Source organism: Pongo abelii, chromosome 5, assembly GCF_028885655.2.
Source record: "Pongo abelii isolate AG06213 chromosome 5, NHGRI_mPonAbe1-v2.0_pri, whole genome shotgun sequence".
Taxonomy (NCBI): domain Eukaryota; kingdom Metazoa; phylum Chordata; class Mammalia; order Primates; family Hominidae; genus Pongo; species Pongo abelii.
In genome coordinates this window covers 94061785-94089470 of record NC_071990.2, presented here as the reverse complement: position 1 = coordinate 94089470, position 27686 = coordinate 94061785, and the positions used below count along the sequence as shown (strand labels likewise).

General features: G+C 32.8%; 1 protein-coding gene across 7 annotated transcripts in view; it reads left to right on the top strand.

Moving 5' to 3' along the window:
- Positions 1-27686, top strand: part of EPHA7 (EPH receptor A7) — a 179353-nt gene that overhangs the window by 133891 nt on the left and 17776 nt on the right. For 4 of the 7 annotated variants that reach the window (XM_054557888.2, XM_054557889.2, XM_024248383.3 and 1 more), the window contains exons 6-11: positions 12869-12993; positions 15629-15812; positions 20578-20686; positions 21367-21422; positions 25803-25928; positions 26997-27182. In XM_054557888.2, coding sequence (XP_054413863.1) covers positions 12869-12993; positions 15629-15812; positions 20578-20686; positions 21367-21422; positions 25803-25928; positions 26997-27182 — 786 coding nt within the window. The remainder of the gene's footprint in view (positions 1-12868; positions 12994-15628; positions 15813-20577; positions 20687-21366; positions 21423-25802; positions 25929-26996; positions 27183-27686) is intronic. The other 3 variants (XM_054557886.2, XM_024248385.3, XM_024248386.3) reach the window with 3 other exon arrangements.

Here is a 27686-nt window from a genome sequence, read left to right as displayed (position 1 = left end):
CCCAGTGCAGTGATTCTTGGGTATTAATTAGCTGTGTTAATTTTCTCTTGGTACTAAAATATTATATAGTAAATTAATGCTGCTTTGTAGAACAACTTTAAAATAGAAGTTGCAAAGCTAATCAAAATGTATTTAGCAGAAAATGTTAAACTTAAGTGCTCAGTTTGTAGCAGATTCTTGCAATAAAGTGGTAAATCTTGACTAATATTGAGAACTTATTAAGCAATATGAATTTCTTAAGTTTATGCACTTTTGAGATACAATGTATTCAGAGTACCTGGAGCAATTGAAATGATAACTTTTTTAACTGTACTTTTTTTAAATTATACTTTAAGTTCTGGGATACATGTGCAGAATGTGCAGGTTTGTTACATAGGTATACACGTGCCATGGTGGTTTGCTGCACCCATCAACCCGTCATCTACATTAGGTATTTCTCCTAATGCTATCCCTCCCCTAGCCCCCCACCCCCCAACAGGCCCCGGTGTGTGATGTTCCCCTCCCTGTGTCCATGTGTTCTCATTGTTCAACTCCCACTTATGAGTGAGAACATGAGGTGTTTGGCTTTCTGTTCTTGTGTTAGTTTTCTGAGAATGATGGTTTCCAGTGTCATCCATGTCCCTGCAAAGGACATGAACCTATCCTTTTTTATGGCTTCATAGTATTCCATTGTGTATATTTACCACATTTTCTTTATCCAGTCTATCATTGATGTTGATGGGCATTTGGGTTGGTTCCATGACTTTGCTATTGTGGACAGTGCCACAATAAACATGTGTGCATATGTCTTTATAAATGAGGTAGTATTAATGAGTCTCAGGCCACATTCATTTTCCTTCCTTTTCACTTCCTTCTCCCCTTGCTCCTGCTCATCTTTCTTATTCTTTTCTTTCTCCTTTTTTCCTGTTTCTTCTTCCCCTTGTAGGATAATCCACTTTACAGATCATCACTCTGAGGAACACCAGAGTGATGATTTCGAAAAAAATAAACAAATGAGCAAAGCCACTAACGAGGAAGAATTCTGCAAAAACTAACATTGTTAAATCATGTTTAAGAAAGTCAATTTGTGTTTGATATATATGGGTTTTAGGCCTGGAAAAAATACAGTCAAAAAATATAGAAGGAAGAAAGGAGAGAAATAAAATAAAAAGATAGAATAAAATAGAAACAAATATGGTACTGATAGCAGCCAAAATATAATGAAGTTGATCATTCTCTTCAACCATTATTGAGAACTTTGGGATGGAGTAAATTAATGGTATAATATGGAACTATCAAGCGTTTTTGCTGTATGAATTATGTTTTGTATTTTATCAGCTTAAACGAATATCACTTTAAGAATAGGTATACCTTCAATTATATTTTATGTAATATAGTGATTTCCAAAACTTTTAATTGTATTTATAGTAATTAGTAGACACATATTATATATCTTTATTTTCTTTGATCCATATGCACATAAACATGTGAAGCAAAGGTTTTGTGAAACTATATTACTGTGTCCGGAATTGGTGGGTTCTTGGTCTCACTGACTTCAAGAATGAAGCCGTGGACCCTCACGGTGAGTGTTACAGTTCTTAAAGGTGGCGTGTCCGGAGTTTGTTCTTTCTGACGTTCAGATGTGTTTGGAGTTTCTTCCTTCTGGTGGGCTCGTGGTCTCGCTGGCTTCGGGAGTGAAACTGCAGACCTTCGCGGTGAGTGTTACAGCTTTTAAGGTGGCGCATCTGGAGTTGTTTGTTCCTTCCGGTGGGTTCGCGGTCTCACTGGCTTCAGGAGTGAAGCTGCAGACACTTCGCAGTGTGGACCCAAAGAGTGAGCAGCAGCAAGATTTATTGCAAAGAGTGAAAGAACAAAGCTTCCACAGTGTGGAAGGGGACCTCAGCAGATTGCAGCTGCTGGCTTGGGCAGCCTGCTTTTATTCTCTTGTCTGGCCCCACCCACATCCTGCTGATTGGTCCATTTTACAGAGAGCTGATTGGTCTGTTTTGACAGGGTGCTGATTGGTGTGTTTACAATCCCTGAGCTAGACACAAAAGTTCTCCATGTCCCCACTAGATTACCTAGATACAGAGTGTCAATTGGTGTATTTACAAACCCTGAGCTAGACACAGAGTGCTGATTGGTGTATTTACAAACCTTGAGCTAGATACAGAGCGCCGATTGGTGCATTCACAATCCCTTAACTAGACATAAAGGTTCTCCAAGTCCCCACTAGACTCAGGAGCCCAGCTGGCTTCACCCAGTGGATCCCACACCAGGGCGGCAGGTGGAGCTGCCTGCCAGTCCTGCGCTGTGTGCCTGCACTCCTCAGCCCTTGGGTGGTCGATGGGACTGGGCAAGGTGGAGCAGAGGGCAGCGCTCCTTGGGGAGGTTCTGGCCATGCAGGAACCCATGGGGAGGGGGAGGGGGGAGGCTCAGGCATGGCAGGGTGCAGGTCCTGAGCCCTGCCCTGCGGGGAGGCAGCTAAAGCCTGGCGAGAAATCAATCACAGCAGCTGCTGGCCCAGGTGCTAAGCCCCTCACTGCCCCTGGCTGGCGGGGCCGGGGGCTCTGAGTGAGGGGCCTGCCGAGCCCACGCCCACCCAGAACTCGCGCTGGCCCACAAGCGCTGTGCTCAGCCCCAGCTCCCACCCGCCGCTCTCCCTCCACACCTCCCAGCAAGCTGAGGGAGCTGGCTCCAGCCTTAGCCAGCCCAGAAAGGGGCTCCCACAGTGCAGCGGCAGGCCGAAGGACTCCTCATGTGTGGCCAGAGTGGGCGCCAAGGCCGAGGAGGCGCCAAGAGCGAGCGAGGGCTGCGAGGGCTGCCAGCATGCTGTCACCTCTCATTACTATCTGCAATGAACTCAATTTTTATTCCAATTTATTTTTTAAAACTTCGGTTGTAATCCATTCATTGTGTTCACAAAAATGAAAAATGCTGGTGTGATGGAAAAGTATTTGGGAAATTATAAACACAGTGTAGTCACCTATTAAGCACTCAGCGTTCCGTAATGGAAGTTTTATTTAAATGGATAAATAGGATTTATTATGAATGTGTATGATTAACAGAATGTGTAATATCTGCCTTAAAGACAAATCTCATATTCCCTTTTTCTTCAATTTCCTTCTCACGGACCCTGTTCTTAATAAACAAATTATATATTGTTTAAATACATGATTTACTGTTTCTTAAAAGTAAACCAAATCTATGAATTTCCAGAGTAATAACACGCTAATGTTATAAACATTGTGCACATACTTTGGAAGAGGAACTAATAAGCTTACTTAAGCACATAGTGACTTATATATGTAAAATTGTATATATTACATAAAATTATTTGTACATTTTATGAAATATATAATATATAAATTTACCTTATCTAAATGAAGGATTATACTGATGTGCATGTTGTAAGGAAATACAGTTATAGTACATCAAATTTAAAATATAATTTACCTATGTAATACAGAAATCCATATTGTAAAGAATTTAAATATAGCTATGAAAATTTAAAGATACCCATAGTATGACATTTAGACTATGTTATCATGTCAAAAATTGTCAACTGGCATTATAATATTTTTGAGATTGGAATACTATATATTTCTCTCTTTATTTAAAAAAAAGTTCTGAGGTCAAAGAAAATGTGCACAACTGAAAATGTTACTCCGATGACCTGCAAGGGAGGTCATTAACTAATGTGTGTGTGTGTGTGTGTGTGTGTGTGTGTGTGTAGACATATATACACATATTCTACTTAAAGGATTATTGTTAAAGGAGTCTGGTTGTGGGCCATAGCTGTCCCATACTTCCTGATAAATGATTTCTATGATTATTTCGTCATTAAAGCAAAGCCACAGTTACATAGTTGACCTTGTAAAGTATCCTTTGGCTATGAATTCATGGAAAATTAGAGATGGAGCCAGTTTACTGACTGTGAAAGTACGAAAGTAGTTTAAAACAAATCATTCAAAATATTAGTTTCCTCACCAATCAAAATAGAAGTTACTTCATCTGTGTATTTCTCTTTCTCAATGCATTTTATAACATTTTGAAAAGAGTGTGTGTTATTGGTCTTCGTCTCATTTTGGTAGTTATTTCATTTTCTTACAATGATGTATCCCTTCTAAGTAACTTAACATTGATGATGTACTTTTCTAGCTAGCTCATGCATGTAAAACAGAGTATAAATTATACAAATGGATTATTTACTGAAATGGCTATTTTATAAAAATTATCAATGTGATTTCAAAATCTAACATTGCCAGAATTTATTATGGAGAGTGCTGGTATCCCACCTTAGAATAGCAATTTATGTTACTGCCAAAGATTTAAAGGAATTATTCTCAAACTCAGCTGTCCGTCAGCTTTATCTATGGAGTTTTTGAAAAATATGAAGACCTGAATCTGATCTTAGAATCGGAGTATTCTGGAAGGTGTCCCAAGTATCAGTAATTTTAATACAAACAAAGTCATAATAGAATAATAATACTTTTTTTTTGGAATTCTTACCACGTGCTAGGAATGGTTTTAAATATTTAACATTTATATATTTAATTTCCATAACAATTCTATTTATGATGTAAGTATTCTGATTATCCTTATTTTAAAGCTGAGAAAACTGAGACACAGAGAGGTTCAATTTTCTGCTCAAGGTCACACAACAAATAAGCCATGGACTAGCTTTCTGGCCCATGCTCTTCATTCCTGTACTCTAGTGCTTCTCTAAGTTTTCTACCTTTAAGGAGCATCAGAATAGCTGAGGAGATAGGTATAACATAATTGAATGACACATTGTGTAGCCACTCAACTATCAACAGAAAATGAAATCTGTATTAGTTGAAGCAGAGGAAGAATGATTCAAGGAGTTGTTGGTTATTGGTGGAGGCCAATAGACAGAAAAATGTGTGCCCAATCTTGAAACTGAGTTTGTTATTATCTAATTGATATAAAGTTATCACTTGCAGATTATATAGATATGATGCCAACAGTCTTGATAAGCTGTTTAAGTGCATGGCTATATACCAATCAAATGCTGAATTACAAATGGGGTTGACAACAGGACAATATTCTGTGTGTTTTGCTCTTTACTGTCTCCCAGGAATATGTTGGTACTTGATTTATATTTCATCTATGTTACGATATTTAGTTTTGCATTTAGATTGTGTGCATTCATGTTCTAACTTGTTTTCTGGATTTAAATCTCCTGGAAGGTAGGAACTGAGACATCATCATCTTTGCAATTCGCACAACTCTTTATACTATAATCAGTCATGAGAAATTATATGTTGAAGGTATGAACGAAAGGAGTTTTCATCAGAAATCAGTAAAAATGTTATAGTAATCTTACCTTTTGGGCATTTTAGTGTTACAGTGAAGGGTATTTAAGACAAATGCTAGCGTACCTTTAAAAGTCACTGCTACTCAAAATGCCAGCATATGACAGATAAGTAGCTAGCACCAGAAAGAAAATGATCAAGGAAGCTGCAAAGAAAAAGAAATGCTTCTTTCATCAAGAAATCTTACTAAGAAAAAAACGTCAGCTGAGCTACAAAAAAGTGCTTACTGATGTTGCTGATGTACATCTGACACAAGTTCCTCTCACACACCAACAACTTGCAGCTGCGTTTTGAGTAGCCAGCCAGCCTGCACTTTGAGTGGCACTGCTCTAGAATATTTTAAATAATAATAACCAAATAAAGTGCTCATTTTCTTTTTTAAAGCAAAACCTCTAAAGGAGTTTTAACAATTGCCACATTTTGCCTATTCAGTCCATGTAACTTTGCCTACCTCTTTTCACCTGTGGGCAGTAGACCACTTTGAAATATTTTACTCTCCTTATAGGATTAATTAATTAGATACCAGTTTGTCAGCAGTTTCATTGGATCATAATTAGTAAGAAAAAGAGGTGGGAAAGGACCATGCTTATTGATAAGTGTCTGGTCAAATAAATCATGGCGCATATGTATAATGGAATACAACAGAGCTGATAAAAGAGTGGTGCAGATCTGTATGTGTTAAATAATACGTTATAAAATACAGCATAAATCAAAAAATACCATTCATGTAAAAAATGCACATATTTGTGTTTACCTAGTAGACAATTTCTGGAAGGATACCAAATAAATTGCTAAGAGTGATTGCTTCAGGGAAAAGTACCTTAGTTACATGGGGACAGGTTGGGAGGGAGTGTCAATTTTCACACTTTAGTATTTTTGAATTTTGTCGCATATACACGCGTTTTCCATTTAAAACATCTCTGCTCAGCTTAATCTCTTCTAGTATCTGCAGTTTCTGAGACTGCTACTGCCTACTGAGCAGATCCCTGTGGGTCTTTTGATCCTTATATTCTCAAAACCTAATGTCCTGGCACATCATGGATTCTCAATAAACATTAAATGAGTGAATGACTGCTTAGCTTTCCTCTTGCTAGTTTCTGCTCTCAGGAAGTGTCGGAGCCTAGAATTTTGCAATATAGTTGAAAAAAAGTTGAGAATTAGGGCTTTAAAACGTGGATTAAATAAAAAATATGCCTCTTTCTGAGATGATGCTACTTAATTTTTAAGTCTCCGCTTCTTCACACACACACAAAAAAAAAACAGCAAGAAAAGCAGTATTTACCTCATAGGGTTTTAGAAGGGAAGAATTCTATCTGTCTATCTATCTAACGTTGCAAATTCTAAGGAACTATAAAAATCCACAATGCCTTGCATATAGTAAATGTCAAACAAGTATTTGTTGAATAGAACTAAACCAGTAAAAAGATAGTATTACTTGTTGATTGAAAAGATAGATAATGTGTGTCTTACCATCAAGAACTCCTTAACCATTCTGAATTGTCATGTTAGATCATTATTGAGTTATTCCTTTGTAAGACTGGTATGAATAGGACAGCCAGTTGGGGGAATTTGCCTAATTTATACCTACTGTGTTCAAAATTTTATCTTTTTTACATTAAGAGAAATTCTATTAAAATAAAAATTTATGAGGAGTTACACATTAACCTTTCAACAGTTGACATTTTAGTCAGTACTTTAGCAGAGATTAGGAGGAGTCCTAGTATGTGTTTAGCACCAATGACCAACAGTAGCTCTTCTCCACAAACTGATGCCCCTTAAAGCCTTTTACTTATAGATTTTTCTGAGAAGTGCTAACTCCTATAATAATTAATTAAATGTCCAAACAATTGGTTGCCAATTATCGGGTGATAAAAAAGAATAAAACTTTATTCTCAGAAGGATGTATTGTCAGATCATTTTTACAATCGCTGCCTTAAAGAACAGAATGGTTCTTGGTTGATCAAATTGTGAAATGGTGACTTTTGTAGTCCTTTTTAGGTATTTTATTACTCTACTGAAGATATATTGATTTAATTCATATGTATACCTGACTGGGGCCGCTATGCAGGATGCTTTTATTTTCCTACTTTTTCAGCTCAACATCATATTTTTTTCCAGAATTTTCAAACCTTATTTCTTAGTCAAATTGTCTTTTTAGTAACTGTTTCTTGAATTTATTTAGAAATTCATTCTGTTGTATATCTTACTATATTGTATATTTTACATTTTGAAAATCATTATCCTAATTGGTGTGTTAAGTAGATAGTGATGCAAATAACATAATTTAATTTTGAAAAAACATCATTTCTCTTCCACCAATTTTTTCAAATACTTATTAGAGAATGAAAATTTATGTTGGTTTTAACTACAGATCATGCTTCTCTCCAGCCAAAGATAATTTGACAGACGTCTATCACAAAAGAATAGCTCATAATTGCTACAGGTTCAATTACCCTTAGTTCCTATACTTATTTTTTTAGCTAAAATTGCATATGTATCATTCTTAATATTATTAGTGACCCTGTTTTTTCAAAGCCAAGAAATTGAAATGTGAAATTATGTGTTTAGCATTTTATATGTATATCTACATACTCTAGAAACAGAATTGCTATGTTACATGATACACTGCACTGCATGTATAATTATGGCCAAGTATTTCATTATTTAAGCAAATTTGTATGTATTTTTATGTGTTTTTCCTATAGTACAAAAATGAACACCTGTGGGGAAGAGTGAGAAAGCTAAAAGTTGTATATTTTAAAATACTAAGCTCATAGTAACACATACATTTGTTATTTTGAGGATTGCTAAACATGAATTTCTTGCTGATAATGTACAATAGGAAAAGAGTTCCATGAAAGAGCATCATTCTACTATTAGCAGGTTTTCCTTTGACTGTATTCCAGAGATATCTTTATTTTTACTTTTTGTATTTACCTAATGGATATCTCACAAATTTCAGTGGATTTAAAAACTTGATATGTTTGCTGAAAGGTCATTTTATGCTTGTTGACCCATCTTACCTCATTGTATTGTTGAAAAATACCAGTATAATTTTCCATCTCATTCTTTGTTTAAATTCAGTTAGAAACATGTAAATGTAGAAAAAAATGAATGGTATAAATAAATGACTTTTTAAATCCAAAGTGAAATTCATTATCTTGGTTAAGTTCTTTTCTATGAAACATTATGTTTTGGGTCGTAATCAAGGTCAATATTCCTTGATTCCATGCTATTTCAACATACAATTTAATATCACGTTATTTAAATATGCAATCACTAGCCTGTTTTCATAATTTCATAAAAATTTCAATAAGACGGTCTGCTTTTTTTCTTACTACATGTATTCATTTTCTATCACTGCCATAACAGATTACCACAAACAGTGAACAATTTAAAACACTCATTTATTATCTCACAGTTCTGTGGGACACAAGTCTGGGCACAGCAAGGTTCAACTACCAGCCTCACAGGCTGAAATCAAGTTATCAGCTGGTCTTGGCTCTTACTTGAAAACTCTGGGGAAGATCCACTTCCAAGCTCATTCCTGTTGTTGGAAGAATTCAGATTCTTTGCTCCGATAGGACAGAATTATTGATTTCTGTAGCGGTCAGTCAGGGCCAGTCTGATCCTAAAAGCTGCCCCTGTATCTTTTCATGTTTCTCTGAGGTCCCCTCCAACAATGGCAAGTTGGTTCCTCCCACAGTTGAAATTTCTCTGACTTCTACAGCATCTCTGTTTGCTCTTAAGGGCTCGTATGACTAGATAGTGCCCACTGGGAAGAATCTAGGATAATCTCTTTATTTTAAGGTCTGTAACCTTAATTATATTTACAGTACCCTTTTGACCATGGAATTTACATATTTACATGTTTCAGAGATTAGGGTATAGACATCTTTGTGGGGTCACTCTGCCTACTATGCTGTGCTTTAAAATTGTCTTTTTCCCTGCTTCATGCTAAGAGATTTTCCTTTACAAATAGTTAAGCTTAACCTGTTGGCAGGGGGTAGAGGGAGGCAGTACATAGACCTTATGAATAAATTCCATTCTGTAATTTAAATACGTATTTTGTAATTGGATTTTAGTTGGAAATTGATTAAGATCAAAGATCACATATGAGTGCTCGAAGCTCAAAATCTGTAAAAATGCTCATTGGTTCAGGTCTGTACATAAACTCACCATTCTTGTTACTGATTATTTTTCAATTTAAAGCCTTAAACTAACAAACCCATTCCACAAATTTACTTTTCTGCCTGTCATTAGACTTTTGCTTTACTCTTTCATCAAATTTATCAATTTTGTTTTTATGCTGTTGAGATTTACCACTTTGAACTCTGGAAACAAATTTGAATTTCCTAAGATCTTATGTCATTGTCATTTGTGAAGATTCCAAATATGATTAATAATTTGCTTCATGGCTTAGTCTGTTTTATATTTTATTTATTTGTTATATCTTATATCCCTGATAAGACTTGAAGATCTTTAAGGGCAAAGGAAGTTCTATCTGTTTTTTTCAGTTGAATTTAATTTTTATATTTGAATACTTCTAGAAACTCTAGTGAAAATGAATCTGTTAATTATTTGTTAGAAAACCTACTAAAAATTTATGTTCAAAAAGCTCTGTTATATACAGTATTTGTTTTCCTACATCTTTCAATTCAGGAACTTTATTATTATTGGTTACTATTTATTATCTTCACATAATTCCAATTACAACATGTGTAATTTCATTTTGATAATTATGAAAATTATAATTTAAATGTTATAACACTGAATTGGTTCTTAAAGCATTTAATTCATTTGTATATTCATTTGTATATTGTCACTTGTATATTTCATTTGTATAATTCATTTGTATACTGTTATTTTCTTTTCGGAAATGAACTTTAGATTGTAGTTAATTGAATATTTTGGTGTAAGAGTGAGCACATTTTTAGTGAGATTGTTACAATAACATTAATTTAGTAAATCAAATATATTAACCATAGAAATCATTGTGTTTTAAGATTAACATACCTTATGCCACTTTAATTTTACTTTAACATATAACCTTATCTGAAAATAATTACCTTGTTAGAATATATCTAGGCTAGAGATGTTTTTGTTTATAAGCTGTATATCCTGTGAGTTGTGTATCCTTTATACCTAAGATATTGAAGCTCAGGGAAAATATAATCATGTTTCTTGTACCGAATGTTGTATTTGAAGGACATAAGACAGAGAGATTTTTTCCTGTCACGCAGTTTATCCATTCTCAAGGGCCATGTGCTAGTGCTTCCCTTTCTGACCCTCTTAAAATGTGTGACTTGATATAGTATCAGCAAGGGATACAAGAAAAAAGAAAGAAATATAGAAGAATTCAGGAGTATATTCACTTACAGATATGGCTCCTGTGGAAAAAGGAAAATATGTTGCAGCATATTTCACTGTCAGCATTGTGATATGAGTTTCAAAATATCATATATTTCAAATATTTTAGCAGCTTTTCTTTTTCAGTTCCCAGTTGCTATAATTTTATTGGTAAAAATTATTTTCCAGGATGGAAATAATGAATGTAATTTTAGTGTATAACTTGCAAAAATCATCTCATTTTATATTTAGATCTTGTTTCAATGTATCAGAAACTAAATAGGGTAGATTTATAACCCAAATCTTTTCCATAACCTGAAGAATTCAGAGTCTCCTGCCTCTTTTATCATACCAAGCAAAGTGATAGTTAGGGATAGAAACCAAGCAACATGTCTTAGTGTTTGACTTATACTGAAAATCACAGTAGGCTATTGGTGTTATTTGAAAGAAACCTAGAGATTTACACATACGAGCTCTCTAACCTACTTCTAGCTAACTTATTTTCAAATGGCACACATAAATGGTAAACTCTGATCAGAGACCAGCAGCATTCCTGGGTAACTCAATGTGTTAACCATTACAGTATTCTCACCTGTGCTGCAGTCTATTGTTTTTACTAGTTAAAATGTAAATTTGGGGGGATGATTTTGTTAAGTAAGTTATGCTATTAGAGATTATTTGTCAAGTAGAGTCTCATGGCACAATTAGTTGGAGTTGGATTCCTAAGGCCATGGCCTAAGGAAACAGCCTCTTGAACGTTGCAGTCTACTGAGTTATGCTAAGCAGGTTCTGGGTACAGAGACGTGTCACTTTAGAGATAAGTTCTTGTTTACTGCATATGTTCAGGTTTCAAAAGTTGTGACAAAAATAAGATTTCTTACTAGAAATTAGCTTCGTTGAAAATATATCAGAAATGCATTTAGACTGTAAACACAGTTTGTTGAGTACTTTGGCTACATCCCCTTCAAGGGAAAGTTGTCCCACTTAAACTGCCCTCGTTATGCTTTTGTTAGTAATCTGGGAGGAAATGAGAGTCATGTATCTTCCATGTCCTTCCTTCAAAATCGCCAAGCCAGAAAGAAGTGAAAAATGTGTTTTTTAGACATTGATACAAGAAAATATTCAGTAGAAGAAACAAAATAAAGCCAAAGGGATAAACATCGGAAGGTTGCTTAAACGACTTGGTCCCATATAATTGCTTTTCTGTCAGCAGGATTATTAACAATTTCAGACATCTGAAAATTAAATTAACAGCCTGAAAATATTTTACAGAATGAGATAGAGCGTGATACATGAAACATAATGACCCCACTGAAATTCAGCCAAGCCAGTGCAGCTACTCATTTAGACAGAGTAGACAACTAGTTAATCATCACCGAGCAAATTAGACAGAGCAAATTAGTTTGCTACATTCCACAGACTTAGCTACCAAAAAGAGTATATGTCACTAATTAGAATGAAAGAACTCTAAGCATATTATTATCTGTATAGAAAGAGAAAGCAAGATTGTAGCTTTGAATTGCTTCTTTCAAAGCTTGAAGCCTAGGTTACGTAGGTATAAATTACACATGCAAGAGTCCATGTGTATGTATGTGTGTTCATGCACATAATTTAAGTAGCAGGCAGCCTTTGCATTTTCTTGCATCTTGACCTAATAAAGTCTAAAAATGTTTTCCAAAGTTGTTTGGAATTCTTTGGGAGTATACACACACCAAGTGAAACATGGAAACATTTTTAAAAATATGATTCCTTTAATTGAAGATCAAAGTAGCCATTTCATACACTTTTTCTTGCATAAATATTAAATTATTTTTTCTTTTAAAAAGTGTATTGCTGTTGCATGTGAAATAAATATTTGGACTTAGTTTATCACTGGAGATTAATCTGAAATCATATTTTCTAGCCTTAATTAGCATTCATTTGCTTAATTGTCATTCTCAGCCCCATCATTTCCATTTTTCACTAACTTGAACAATGCTATCTTCTGCTGTTTGCACTTTAATTTAAATTTCTATTAAGGTTTATGAACAGTAATAAGGTCCTGTTTGAATATTCATTAGCTTCTGAATTGTGAGCTATGAAAAGGTGCTTTCTTTTACCTTAATGAAACTGGCACAGCATGGGACTGATCAGTTGTGACATTTGATTTGAGGCATCCAGTGAATTTTCTCATTGTTTATTGACACATCTTGTCCAAACAGCTCCCTCGCAAGTGAGCGGAGTAATGAAGGAGAGAGTACTGCAGCGGAGTGTCGAGCTTTCCTGGCAGGAACCAGAGCATCCCAATGGAGTCATCACAGAATATGAAATCAAGTATTACGAGAAAGTAAGTGCTAAGAGCAACTGAAATGTACAATGTGCTGTGTGTCTCATGTCATCCTACTGTATTGTAGACTAAAGTTGGTCATTATGCCAACAATTTGGAGCTACTTCAAACTTCGTAGTTAATTTTAGCCATTTATAATAACCATCTCTGTGAATCTCTGGCTCATCATTATAAATGTGATTTCTGTGTATTAAGTTTCTGTGTTACACAAATGAAACTATCCCATTTGTAGCATATGTATTTATTTATTTATTCAATTTTTGATATTGTAGTAATTAGATGTAGGATATTTTGGTACCACAGAAACCACACAGCCCCAATGCATTTTAAAAAATATTTTCTTTAGTATGTCTGTTTGGGACCTTAATGATTTGTTTAATTTATGTGGTTTCAGTGATGATAATGACCTCAAATAATTTAGTAATTTCAAATAATAAGAATATTTTGTATAATAAATATGTAGTTCTTCAGACTTACAAATCAGATGATGTTATTTCACTCCTTTAAATTCCTCCTGAAATTTATTTTATATATGTTTTAATAATCATGTATGGGACTTATTTACACTTCTCCTTCCAGGAAAAATAGTATGGCTAAAACCCAAGTGCTGCCTTTTTAATCCGCCTATAATGACTAAATTTTAGTAACTAGTGATACATCTGAGTATATGAGTATATTTATTTCTGTTGCATTTGGAAAGAGAGAGAAAATGTTTATGTGAACCGTGTTCACAGATCGTGATTTAAAACCCCACCTCACAAAAAGACTCAATGCAAGGTTTGAAACGTGGAAACCATTGCTATTACTACAGTCATAGTAATAAGTGTTACTATTTTTGGCTTACCTGAGTTACCTGAAGTGCTATAATACACATAACCATTTTAACTGTTTAGACAATAGAATTAGAAAATAGGAGCTTAAAGCTTTGAGAAAACTTTGGGGATGAGTGGACATGATTAAATAAATTGAAATGTGTATAGTACATTGGCAATAGATACCTTTGTTTTTCTAAAGAAAAATTAGTTTAAAATATGATTTTGTTTTAATGTTCAGATTAAGTTTAAAATATTTTTGCTTGTTACTTACATTATGAATTCATGACTTCATGGCTAAGGTTGCATTTTATATGCTTCATTTCTCATCCCAACAAATGTGTTTTAGAGGGGATCATTGTTTTTAATGCTGGTTTTGGTATATTTGTTTTCCCATGAGAGCTAACAGTTATAGTCCCTGCTTAAATTGCATCCAATTTCAAAAGCAATGAAACACATAGGTGGTAAGAGTAAAGTTTCTCACAATATAAATCTGAAATATTTTGCAAATATTTTCTCTAGAATAAATCTGTTCATATCATTTTTTGGCCTTACCGAAATCTACATTCACTAAATTTGCATATTAGGCAACTAAAAGACAATAATAGTATTGTATTGTATTATATTGTAATGTATATGCAGGCATGCATGATGTTTGTGTCACCTGAGTTATGCCTAGGTCTTTTGTCTGAGATAAATACATGTAATACAAACTATCATTTTTATAAATGATTATAATGAGGACAGTCACAGATCAGTTTGAGTAAATCAAGCTTAAGTATATATTTATTTACACTTTTGCAAATCTCACTGTGAAGGCAAATCAAACAACTTGATTGACATTTTAAGATTTCAATGAAGAATTTCATTGCCAGATAAAGTTGAACACAAGTATTTATTATACACCAAATAAGAACTCTCTAATATTGTATATTATGAAGTATAATTTTTACAACTTTTATTCATAAATAGCTTGTGAGAATCATATCAAGGAAGATTTAAATTTTTATTTATTTAAATATTGTTTTGATGGAGTTTTTATATGCTTGAGTTTTTACATTTATTCCCTTCTTAATCTTATTATATATGCACATAAAATGTGTTTGATAATGACAGGATAAAAATTGTTAATAAACATATAATTGATTTTAGTAAATTTGCATTAGCTTTTATATCTGAAATATGAACAAAATGAAATAAATCATGTTTAAAATATTTTCAAACCATAAATCATATATATTTAAACTTTAATATTTATAATTTTACTTTAAAAATATTTCATTAAGCACTGTTTTGCAGAAGTGGTTTATTCTGTGAGAAATTCAGGGTTGTTTTAAAAAAATTGGTATGTCAGTATAGTAGTAGTGTTATCTGAATTTCTTGATTTAATAACTTTCTGAATTTTTAGCATCTGGCTTTTTTTCTTGCTGAATAACTTTCGGAAAAAACTTAAGAGAACTACATTATGATTTGATGACCTCTACTAAACTGTAGATTGTACAGGTGTACCCACTCTTTGACCAGTAGGATATTTTATTATATTATGGCTAAATAGTTCTTGTCACGTATTACCTGTGCGAAAGCTAAAAACACCATAAATGTTTTAACTAAATTATTTCTCCCTAAATATATATAACAAAGGCATGTATTTCACATTTTCATTTTATATTATCTTAGAAGTGATTTAACGTTATAATATTCCACAAAGTACAATGTAGCCTCTATAAAAACAATGGAGCAAATTGAATTAAATTGAAACAGTTGGCTGTCAAATTGTCTGGTTGCAATCACAATTAAATATTTCCTCTAAATATTGTTTCTAGGATCAAAGGGAACGGACCTACTCAACAGTAAAAACCAAGTCTACTTCAGCCTCCATTAATAATCTGAAACCAGGAACAGTGTATGTTTTCCAGATTCGGGCTTTTACTGCTGCTGGTTATGGAAATTACAGTCCCAGACTTGATGTTGCTACACTAGAGGAAGCTACAGGTAAAATGTTTGAAGGTAATTATGCCTTTGGTTTGGATTCCTACTCTCAATAACTCTAGCATATATTAATTTTTTTTCAATATTGAGGTGATCATTTGCATCATCATAATTTTTACATATACAAGTAAATATATATGTACATATAAATGTACTTTGTAAAAGTTCATAATAATTTAATATTTTCTGTTTTGTTTAGCAATTTTAGAACCTTGTGATTTTAATTAGTTTCTTTAACGCATACTGGATTTATTTTTTGAAAAAGGTGAAATTAGAAACAGAAGCAGGACTGATTCAATTTGTGTATTGACACAAGATGTTTTTGTCGACCTCAAAACAATCTTATTCTAAGTGTGTCCATCAAAGCAGCTACTTCACAGAAACCCACAAATGAAGCCAGAATGTGTAGTGAGGTGGACAAGAGAAAGATGGTATCTAAGAACCTGTATTAATTTAAGTGACTTGCCCTTTAGCAATGATTTCAAAAATTAGAGTTCAGGAAGGTCTTAGAACTTGTTTTTATTTTTATTTTTGACATTTTTCATTTTTGTTATAGAATATTTCATGCATACTAAGGAATCTATTTAAAGTATATATGAAATATAAGGGAGATAATTAAATGAATATCCCTATAACCACTCATCTTAAAAATAGAATATAACCAATATCTTTGAAGCCCCTTTATCATTTTATGTTTTACAATGCAACAAGATTATAGTAAAAATGCATGTATTTATAGTGTATAAGAAGTAAGCAGATGTATCTTGGGATGCATGTCCCCATTTGCTGTCAGAGTCCAAGTTCAGAACACCCTGAATACCACTGCTGTTGCTCCTCAACAGAGCTGATGTCTCAGTACGTGTTTCTATATTTTGGAGTTTTGATTCCTCCTGATGTTACTGCTCAGGCACATGGTTTACCCAGCTGTTATCTCTTCTCCTTGCCAATCCAGCATTCCTCCAAAATTCTAATCAAAATTAAGTTGGAAAATGTTATATGACTTTTCTCAATTAAAAAAATTTAAACAAATTAAATTAATATTTTGATTGAAGAATTATTTTGGCTTTAAAGAAAGAATTGTATAGCTCTTCAAAAGGTGGAGTAAATTGATAAATATCCTTTGCATTAACTAATGTTTGTTAAGTTTGGTAGCAGTATTATTATTCCACATATTTTGTTACATTTTAAAATAAATCTGTAACTCTTATAGCCACAAATAATAAAAACGTATGCTGAAATCATTTTGACATATAAATCATTCACATAGAGTTGCAAACATAAAGGTGTCAGTTTAAAAATTTGCTACATAATTTGATGTGGTAAACTTAATACCATTATTCATGATTATTCTTTTTAAATAGATTATATAAGATCAAGAATCAGCATATCAAAGTTTAGTGTCCCCCAAAACATTAAAGCATTTTAAGTTAAGATTTCAACATTTAAACATTTGAGTGGTTAGTGTTAAAATGTGCTCTAGTAATTTTCAATTCGATCTATATCATATCACCCTGTAAATTCAAATATAATAAGATACTTCAGATTATGTTTTTTATCTTTTAATAAATATTTAAAACTTAAAATATCAGTTATCTCACATTTACCCAACCATTCCTTATTATTTAAAAACACTTTTAGATTTCAAATGTTTCAAGATGAATTTATGCCTTTTCCTGACTTTGTAAATTGAGAATATTAAACCAAACTATCATTTAATGAGTGCTGAGATTCATAGATATTATTTTTATTATTTAAAAAAGAAGTAACCAAGACTCAGAGATTAAGGTAGTGGAACCTGAAAGATCACATGAAATGTATTTTAAGAATGGATTTTTGCATTAGAATTTAGTGATTTTTACTATCAATATATTCTCTCCTACTGGAATGTAAAGTTGATGAAAGAAGAATCCATATCTCTTTTTCTTACTGTTGTCTTGCCAGTGCCTACTATGGTTTCAGGCACAGAAGGCACTCAGTAAATTAGCAATAAATGAATACTTCACACTGATCAACATAGAGTGAATTATTAATATCAATCAGTACCAGTAGAGAGCTGCCTGGTTTCAAATCTCTCTACTTTGCCATGTCCAATTATAGGAGTTTGGATGAGCTGGGTCTCTGTACCCTAATTTCTAGTATAGTAGTACTCAATTCACAAAATATTCTGAGGTTTAAGTTAAATATACAAAGTGTCAAGGAGAGCCCCTATCATGGAAAGTCTTAAGTGTCAGCTCTTATTAAACACAGCCTTTCTCAAAATTTTCCATCCCAGGAGCCCTTTTACTATTAAAAAATATTGAGGATATCAAAAAATGTTTTATATTGGTTATATCAATTAATATTCACCAAATTAGAAATTAAAATGGAAACTTTAAAAACACAAGAACACACAAACACATCTTATTAGCCATCAGAGTCATGGTGTTATCATGTCATACACCTTCTGAAAATCTTAACTGCATTCGTAAGTAAATGAGAGTAAAAAAGTCAAATAACATCTTCATATTATGAAAATGATTTTGAACTTGCAGACTCTATGAAAAGTTCTTGAGGACTCTCAGGGTTTTCCAGACTACTCTTTGTGAACCAGTGAGTCAGCATAAGGTACTATGCTAAGAATTAAGGAGGCACAGAAACACACAGTTCATGATCTTTATTGAAAGTTCAGTGAAAGAGAGGGACAGGTACACGGATTCTGGCCACACAATTAAGCGGTGGTGGAATGCATGGTCCAGTGATATCACCATGTCAGGGAGCAGTGACTCGCTGTGCCAGAAAGCAGGTCAGAAGGTAAGATGCAGCCTAAAAGAAGTCACTTGAGCACTGTTTGTAAAGAGAAATTTGACAGTCTCTTCCATTGCACATACATCCTAAAATCCCCTTCTGTGCAGTATCCTGTCTACTTTTTCGAGTTTTTAAACCATGATATTCTGTTTATAGCCTTAGCAAATTACTTTTAATATGTATTGCCCGTGAAATAGATGAAAATATTAACCATAATGTCAACTATGGAAAGATTAAAGTATGACCCTGACAATATACAAAAATGTATAAATAAATATGCACAAATTCTGATTCATCATTCACCTGAGTTCATTTTTCTCATTAGAGTTCTGTTTCTGAAGCTAAGGAAAAAACTGAGCCTAAGACAAGCAGAGAATTAGGCCCATGGGACACACTGATTGAATGGAAAGAATTTCATAACATATGAACATAATTTTTTTCTTCCTCATGACTGGAACTACTCCATTCTTTTTCTTTCTTAAAATGTATATTTAAAAAACAGACTGAAAACAAAAAATAAGCAAATTTTTAAAAGACTTGAAGTCATCTTTTCTCTGTTGTGTGATAATAGGCTGTAATTCAGAAATTAGTATTTGAAAGTTGTTTTCTTCTTCTGCTTTTTTTAACCTTTTTAAGTTCCCTCAGGGAGCAATTCAGCAGGTGATAAATTAAAGAATGTGTATAATCTTCTTTGTTCAGAAAGTATCTATCAGACCAGAGCAATTTTTCCTGTTTTTCAACACTGGAGCTATCTCTTGTTAGCATAGGTATACAAAATTAAGAGATAAGTTGTCAAAAGGAGACAGACAAACTAGAGAAAGGCCAATCTGAAAAAAACTTTATACTTCCTATTGTGGCAAGATATGTTTTGCCTTCATATGAATTACTTCTCTAGAGATCTAGTCCCTTGCCATCAACAAGAAGGAATGGTATTTTCCATGCTGCCTTAAATTAAAGATTGCAGCTGTTGATTGTTTCAGAGATAGCAAATTATATTAGTTTGACATTATGTATTTTATGATATTTGCAACTGGATCATTTATTGGAATATTCATTTTCATTGTTTCATATGTCTTTGATGATTTTATAAAGTCTGTATTGCTACTGAAAATATGAAACTCTGGGAAAATATTACAATTGTGAATCACCATATAAATAAAACTTCACTAGTTTGGAAAAATGGAAGTGATAAGTGCAAAAATTCTATATCAGAAGGTATTTTAAAAGACATGCAAACATGTACTTCCTCCCAAAGAGACTGTCAGAAAGGTTCAGCCAGGTTTGCCTTAATGAGCATAGAAGAATTATTTAGTATTGTACGGAAGGGTTTGCAGTTAGGTAATGATAGTGTTTTTTAAAGTACTTGAAGAAAGTTTGCTCTTTCTAAAATAGGCTAGCTACTTTGTAATCTTAAAATACGAAATGTGTTTACTCATACTTCATGAAAATTAACACAGATAATGTGGCTCATCTTTTTCCTGAATTATAGTGGACTATAAATTCATGATGTTTATGATTACATGATGCTTTCCATTTTAATTGATGGTATGAGAGATAAAGCATTTAATGTGTGTTAAGGTACTTCAAAAATACATGAGGTATGTATTTTGGTTCTGATTTCACATACCAAAAAGCAAGACACAAAGGGATCAAAATCAAATGCCTTGCTGAGGAACAATAGGGATTTAATAGCACTTGCAGATCAGATGTGTCTATCTCTTGATTTATAACTAAGCTTTCAACAACTAAGCAGGAATATAGTCATTCAATAAGGCATTTATACGTTCTTTTGTAGCTGATAAATGGAAAATATGTGAAAGTATTGTCCTTAGCAGTTCTTTAAAAGGCAGAAATAAACATTTGTTTAAATTTACTTTGTTACAATATAATGCAGTTATTTAAAATTAGAATGAATTAAATAGAAAAGATATCTCTAATTAAGTATCTCAAGTTCTTGCATGGTGTCAAGTATTTCTGAGCCTATTTCCTCTGTTTACAGCTACAGCTGTCTCCAGTGAACAGAATCCTGTCATTATCATTGCTGTGGTTGCTGTGGCTGGGACCATCATTTTGGTGTTCATGGTGTTTGGCTTCATCATTGGGAGAAGGTAGAACACAAAGTTGTTCTAATCTCTAACATAAAATGTATTGTTTTTTAAGAATTGTGTCAGCCTATTACTTAGTTAATAGAATTTTAAATAGTAAATGCAAACATTCTTTGATATAAAACATTAAAGGTCAATAATGTGTCATTCCTTCAAGATCAAAATGGAATATGAGTTTGATCACTGCCTTTAGTTTAAAGAGAATGAGTACTGCAGTTTTTATTGGGTGAATATGTTTGCTTATTTTCAGAGTTAAGTTTTCATAATAAATATAGAATATACCTGGGGAAATATTTACTTTTTTAGCTACTAAATATTTGTGGACACCATTTAAAAAGTTTTTCTTTTCCAGAAAGAGATATAAGTAAACATTCACTTGTGAATATTTGTGACTCATGAATATTTTTGTAAATTGAACCTTGAGGATTCAAATCATACTGAATTTTGTGTATTCAATCTAAATGTATTTTTTAAAATGTTCCTTTTACATTTTCTCACACAAAAATTTGTTTTCTGTGCATTTTTAATCATGTGAATTTTGCTATATTATTACTAAATGGATTCATAACTATGAACAGTAAATTTAACTCTAGTAAGTTGCTGAGTAACTAAGGTACATTGTACTGAATATTAAATATATAAAGTAAAATGACTGAGATTGTCACAAATTTGCTTTCTTCCAGGCACTGTGGTTATAGCAAAGCTGACCAAGAAGGCGATGAAGAGCTTTACTTTCATTGTAAGTGTTTGGCTTTTCTTTATTATGATGTACCCCTATTAACAGAAAAATCTGGTTATTAGCATTGGCATTAACAAAGTCCTCATGCATCATGCTTGAAATTATACCATGAGCTCAAAATGTTGCTTTAAAGCATTTGAATAAGATGTTTAGAATTGAAATCATGTGATATGAATTTGAAAAAATAAAATATGTTCAGAAATGTCATATAACTGCAGAATATTCAGCTGCTTTTACATCACAATGTTTTATTTTGCAAACTTTGCCCAAGTGTTTCTTACCATCCTAATAATAATACATTAAAGGTTGCATGTGCCCATTCTCTAGCTAAGGAATGTCATGTCAGGTTACAAAGATAGGCCCTTTTTTAATCCAATGAGTGATGCCACCACAAAAGGCTAAATTAAGGAGCCTCTTTCTCTTCAGCTACTATAAATTACCTATCATTGATAGATATTTCACAGGACATAAATAGTGTAATAATAAGATTCATACTTCTGATGTTTTCCTATGGATTTGATTTAGCTTATTCTTAAAAGTTCATTTTAAAAATCATATTTAGAAGAAAGCTTAGGGACCCAAATAAAATAGATGCCTATCTGCATTAATCTTATTCTTGTTGCAATGAGGATGGCATGTGAAAATGAGAGCACTGAGAGTAAATGTTATTACTTTATGTAGGCAAAATCAAAACCTAACAACCAAATTACTTCAGTTATGATAATTGATGATGTTCTTACCCTAACCTATTTTCCCCATTTTTAATCCTTAAGAATATTAAAAACCAATTTTATTATTATTTTGTAGTACCCATAATCTTTGGCAAATGTTCTCATGTGTAGATAAATTTCCCATGACATAAGATGTAAGAATTGTATCTTTTGTTGTGTTATTTATTAGATTCTTATGTCAATATCTGTGAAGATACTGTCCTATACCCATCCTAAAGTCATAAGAATATCAAAGCCTCCATCAAGAATTTCTAATACATTTTAGATTTTCTTTGTGATTCTTTTTTTTTTTTTAAAAAAAAAAAGCTCAAATGACAATGTGTGGTTTAAATACACAAATTGTAAATGTTCTTATCATTCCTAAATTTTCTCAATGTGTTTGTATTTTTGAAACAACAGTTACCTTTAGTTTTCAAAATAGAAGTGGTTTTACGTAACACAAATCCAAATTGAATAAGAAATTCTCTTGAATCTCAACCTCTGATGGTAGGAAGGGCATGTGGGGTAGTACAATGTACTACAAATTGAAGTTAAAGGTATGCCCAGAAGTGGCTTTATTATAAACTTTAATATTCAAGGCCTCTTACTTTCACAGGCCTTTTTTAGGCCCTGGGAGTGCTCTAGCAAATTTATGTATATAATCATGTATTCTTTCCCCTAAAAAAAGTATCCCAAACTGTATATGGGGTAAGCCTCAAAAAACTTAAATATACCCCTGATTATGACTGAATATGTGTGTTTCTATACCCCACTTGGGATTATTTGATGTGCCCCCAGTGTCAGAACTTCCTTTTGCTAATCTGGCATTAATTTTCCTGTGACAAGCCTCAGTGAAGAGAGAACCATAGGTAGTTTATAGCTAGAGGAAATAGAGAAAAAAGTGGGGGTTACCTTTTTTGTTTGTATTTAATGACATGTGAGAATATTTTTAACACTTCCCCAGACAGGAAGGAGCAGATCAAAACTTGAATGCCTAAATTTTATTTCTAGTGTAGAATGTATATAGAAGAGTAACATAAGACTGTAGTTCCTGAAATCCCTGGTCCTGCCCATATGTGAATAATTTAATGGCACAATTATTTAATATTACCATAATCAGTATGTCACTTTTCTTTTATTTATTGGGCATATTTGAAATATCCCCAAATGATCACATACACCAGTTTATTTACTTTTAACTTGCAGGTTAATGCAGAAGGTCAGTTGAAACATGACTTATCCAAAATTTGTTGTATAGCCTTATGCTTAATTGTCATCAGTCAGTTTTAATATTTTTATGCCTTTCACTTTTTTCACATTTCACATCCAGTTTGTAATTAGAAAATATATAGTTGCATGCCTTACTTGCTAATATAGACAAGATAAGCTTGCTGTATGTAAAGTTTTCATCATTAGAGAAAACTAGCAATGGTGGTTTTAAGATGTTTAACTTTCATGAGAAATCGAAATAATATTTTAAAATACAAAAGTTCATACTCAAGTTGGGATAAACCAGAATATTCAGAAATAATGTCAATATTTTCCTTATTTTAAAACATTCATTTTTAAATGAATAATGAAAAAAGTGCACTTAACATATCCTATCCTGGTAAATTCTTAATATTTTGAATCACCCTTTTTCCAAGGATATGTTTTCTTGTCATTTGATTAAAACCAGGTATTTTATTTGATTTTATGATTACTTAATATAGAAAGTATAATACTGTGGTAACCAGCTGTTTACAAGTTGCTGTCTTTTTATTCCTCTATTTAGTACATGGACAATTTTCCCAGGTGCTAAAACACCAGATTGAATTTTTACAGAAACTTGAAAGCAACCATTTAACTAGCTTTTAGAGCACGGAATTTAATAGAATGTCCAGTCATTTGTATCAGGCACCCTCAACTCTCCATGGCCCCAAGTGCTACATTTAAAGATATAAACACAATGGAGGAATTTAGTGAAGCAATTCCAATTTACATTTTGTTTCCTCCTACCATTTCTTCTAACAATGTCTTCAAATCCAAGCTGGGCAGTATTTCATGTTTTTATGCCAAAATAGCTCTGGCCTGTCAAAATGTTTTATGACAGCTTGAATAAAGAACCATCAGAGACCGTTTGAGATGCAGAAGGTTACCTCCAATCTAGCTCCCTTATCAAAACAAAATTTTAAAAAAATGAAAGAAAGAGAGAATAAAAAGGGAGAAGATGGCTCATTCTCCATCTGCCTGCCAATCTAGGAGGTTAACCTATTGTTTTCTTCCCTTCTCTCTTTTTCTCTTCCCCTTTTCCCTATACTCCTTCTTCTCTCTTTTCTCCTTCTATCCCCTCTCTCTTTTCTTCTTGTGTTGTTTTTTTTTCATCTTCAGCTTTAGTAACAAATGAGCATCTGTCAGTTTTATAAACTGCAACAATAATTGTTTAAGACAATCAATTTTGGATAAAAAATCAACTACAGCAGAATAAATCAAGATTTTTAAATCCCATTTTCCTTTATACATTTTGCTTCTTTTTGTTATGTGTTTACTTTTAAAATATAATTTTAATGTGATGACATAAGCACAGTTAGGCTGCAGTGTAATATATAAAGAAATATATTGTTCTCCAAATAGTAAGATTTGATGAAAACATTGTTCAGTGGCTTTGTTAAAACAATAAAGTTTTTTTGAGGATATAGTGTAATTTTTATTGCATTAATATAACCAAATATATGCCTATCTATCTTATCTTTGTCTTTTACCAAATAGATTTGGAATACATTATTGTAATAGAATTTTATTTAAAGTTGACATAGTATTATCTGTTACCTGCATGCTTCTGGGTGCATTTTAAGAAGAGTTTAACTTTTGAGATTATTCTATGTTGTTTGCATTTCGACTACCTTTTGTGAGGCATATTGGCTACCTCCTCAACAGTTAAGATCTTCCAGAGCCTTATAATTGAAAGTTCATATAGACCATTCCTCTTTCAAATTGCTGTCATACTTGGTTAACAGATCCCAGGAATATTGTAAATTTTCTGACTTTACTCTGCACTTTGTATATCTGGCCTCTATTGCCCTTGAAGGTGAAGATGAAACTGTCTTTAGAAGATATCTCTTTGATTCTGTGATAGAAGTCCCTCACATCTTGTATTAATTTTATGTATATATCAACGGTGGTTGGTCTTTAAAAAAATAAATCAAAAGAATAAGTAAGATGTCTAAATGTTTTTAATATTGCTGTCAGTGTAGTAGGCTACCTGTAAATGAAATGTCTTCTTTTCCCAGTGTATTAATTTGATTGATTGACTGACTGGTAGATTTACAAATGTGTTTCCAAGTCCATTACAAACCTTAATATGGCTTGAACTATGCCATGATAGCAGTGAATTTAATTAAACCTCCAGTCTGATAGGCATGTCAGAAATTTTGGTGAATGTCTTTTGTTGATTTACTGGAAAAGCAATTCAGTTAGTAACCTATGAGCTGGATCCTATGTTACCTATAGAAGCTTGCAGATAATACCTATACGCCAGCAGACTGAAGTAGTCTGTTAAAACTGCTGTGAATCAGGTGATGTGGAAGCAAGTTCACTGTTCCAAGGAGCACTCTGCATAATGAAATTCCTGGGCTGACTGCACAATAAGTGCTTTGCTTCATCACAGTCATGCTTTCTTACATCATTACAGTTAAATTTCCAGGCACCAAAACCTACATTGACCCTGAAACCTATGAGGACCCAAATAGAGCTGTCCATCAATTCGCCAAGGAGCTAGATGCCTCCTGTATTAAAATTGAGCGTGTGATTGGTGCAGGTAAGGCTATTGTAGCTTCCTTGTTCAGCTGTTCCATTTAGCCAAGATCGAAAGTCATACATCATAATGACAGGCAAATAATTATCCCTCAAGTATAGAACTTTTGCATTTACCTGAACTGTTGGAAGCAGTGAGGCTGTACTTGTTTATGAAATCTTACCAAAAAATGTGAAAAACTAGCATGTGGCACAAAGAATCCATGTATTTTTGGTTTTCTGTTGGATTTTTAAGATATTGTTCTACTACAAGCTACTTTATAACAGCTCTGGCCTGTCATTTAAGAAATGAATTTGTATTTTTAAAAGGTCAGAAATTTCCAGAATTTTGCTGCACATTTCCTTTTACTTGATTTACTGTCTTCTTACAAAACTTTCGTTTTTATCTTTTTTCTTGTATTTGTAGGTATTAGCCATTGTACTTTAAATTCATGTAGAAAATTAATGTGTATGAATTATTTAGAGGGAATATTTTCTATATGTATGTATTTTTATAATAATGATACATTTCTGATTCTAATTCCTTTAAATCCAGTAGACATAGTGCATATAAATTCCAGATTTTAAATATTTAGTAAGTATTTTCTTCTCAAAATTAAAAGGAATAGCAGTGTTTAGAATTTGCTGATGTGTCCTCATGCTTTAGTAGGTAGTCTAGGTAATATACTAATATAATATATTTAAAAAATTTTAAATATATAATAGCATAATTCAAATCTAAATGTTGACCCTGAGTGTTGGTTAATTCAATTGAAAAATAGTAGCCTGTTTAACGGACAGTTTAGGAAAGCGTAACTTCTATGAAGGAGCTCTGAACTGTATCTTCAGGTTTTAATTTAAATTATGCCATTATTTTCATAAACAACTTTTGTGTCTAGGAAATAGACTCCCCTATATATGGGAATGTATTCAATGTAACTTACAGGGCTTTACCAAGTATTTTTGAAAATATTTTAAAATGCTTTCAAATAATTTACTAAAAGTTAAAGAAAAATAATTCATTGCATTTACTCTTAAAAGAAAATTACAATATTTAGAAACTAAAATATGCCTGCTTGTTCTGTTACTTCAGGAGAATTTGGTGAAGTCTGCAGTGGCCGTTTGAAACTTCCAGGGAAAAGAGATGTTGCAGTAGCCATAAAAACCCTGAAAGTTGGTTACACAGAAAAACAAAGGAGAGACTTTTTGTGTGAAGCAAGCATCATGGGGCAGTTTGACCACCCAAATGTTGTCCATTTGGAAGGGGTTGTTACAAGAGGTAGATATTGGTTATATCTTTATTTTATCAAAAAGACTGAGTGTCAGAAATTAGTATTATTATGTACATAATAAAACAAATTATGAAATATGTTGCATAGTCTAAATTAATGTGTTTTCTTGGTATGTAACTAATCAAAAAATTCTTCCTTTATGTTATCACCTCAAGGGAAAAGAAAGCAGAAAAAAAATGAATGCAAGATTAGAATTGAAGAATAACTCTGATAGATGGAATGGCTGATAAATGTTTTTATTTCTCTTCAAGAGACATAATAATTATACAATATAGTCTTTACATTTTACATAAAGTGTAATTTTCTCTGAGTTTTACTCACAAAGCAGGAGTCAGAAGAACACAGTGACTTTTATTTATATGGTTTAATTTTATGAATCATGACCATCTTCCAAGCAGACATACAATGACTTTTTGAGCTTAGCAGCAACAGTAAAAGAAATGCTCATACTTCTCACACTCACTCTTTCAAAAGAGCACCATGTGTTTTAC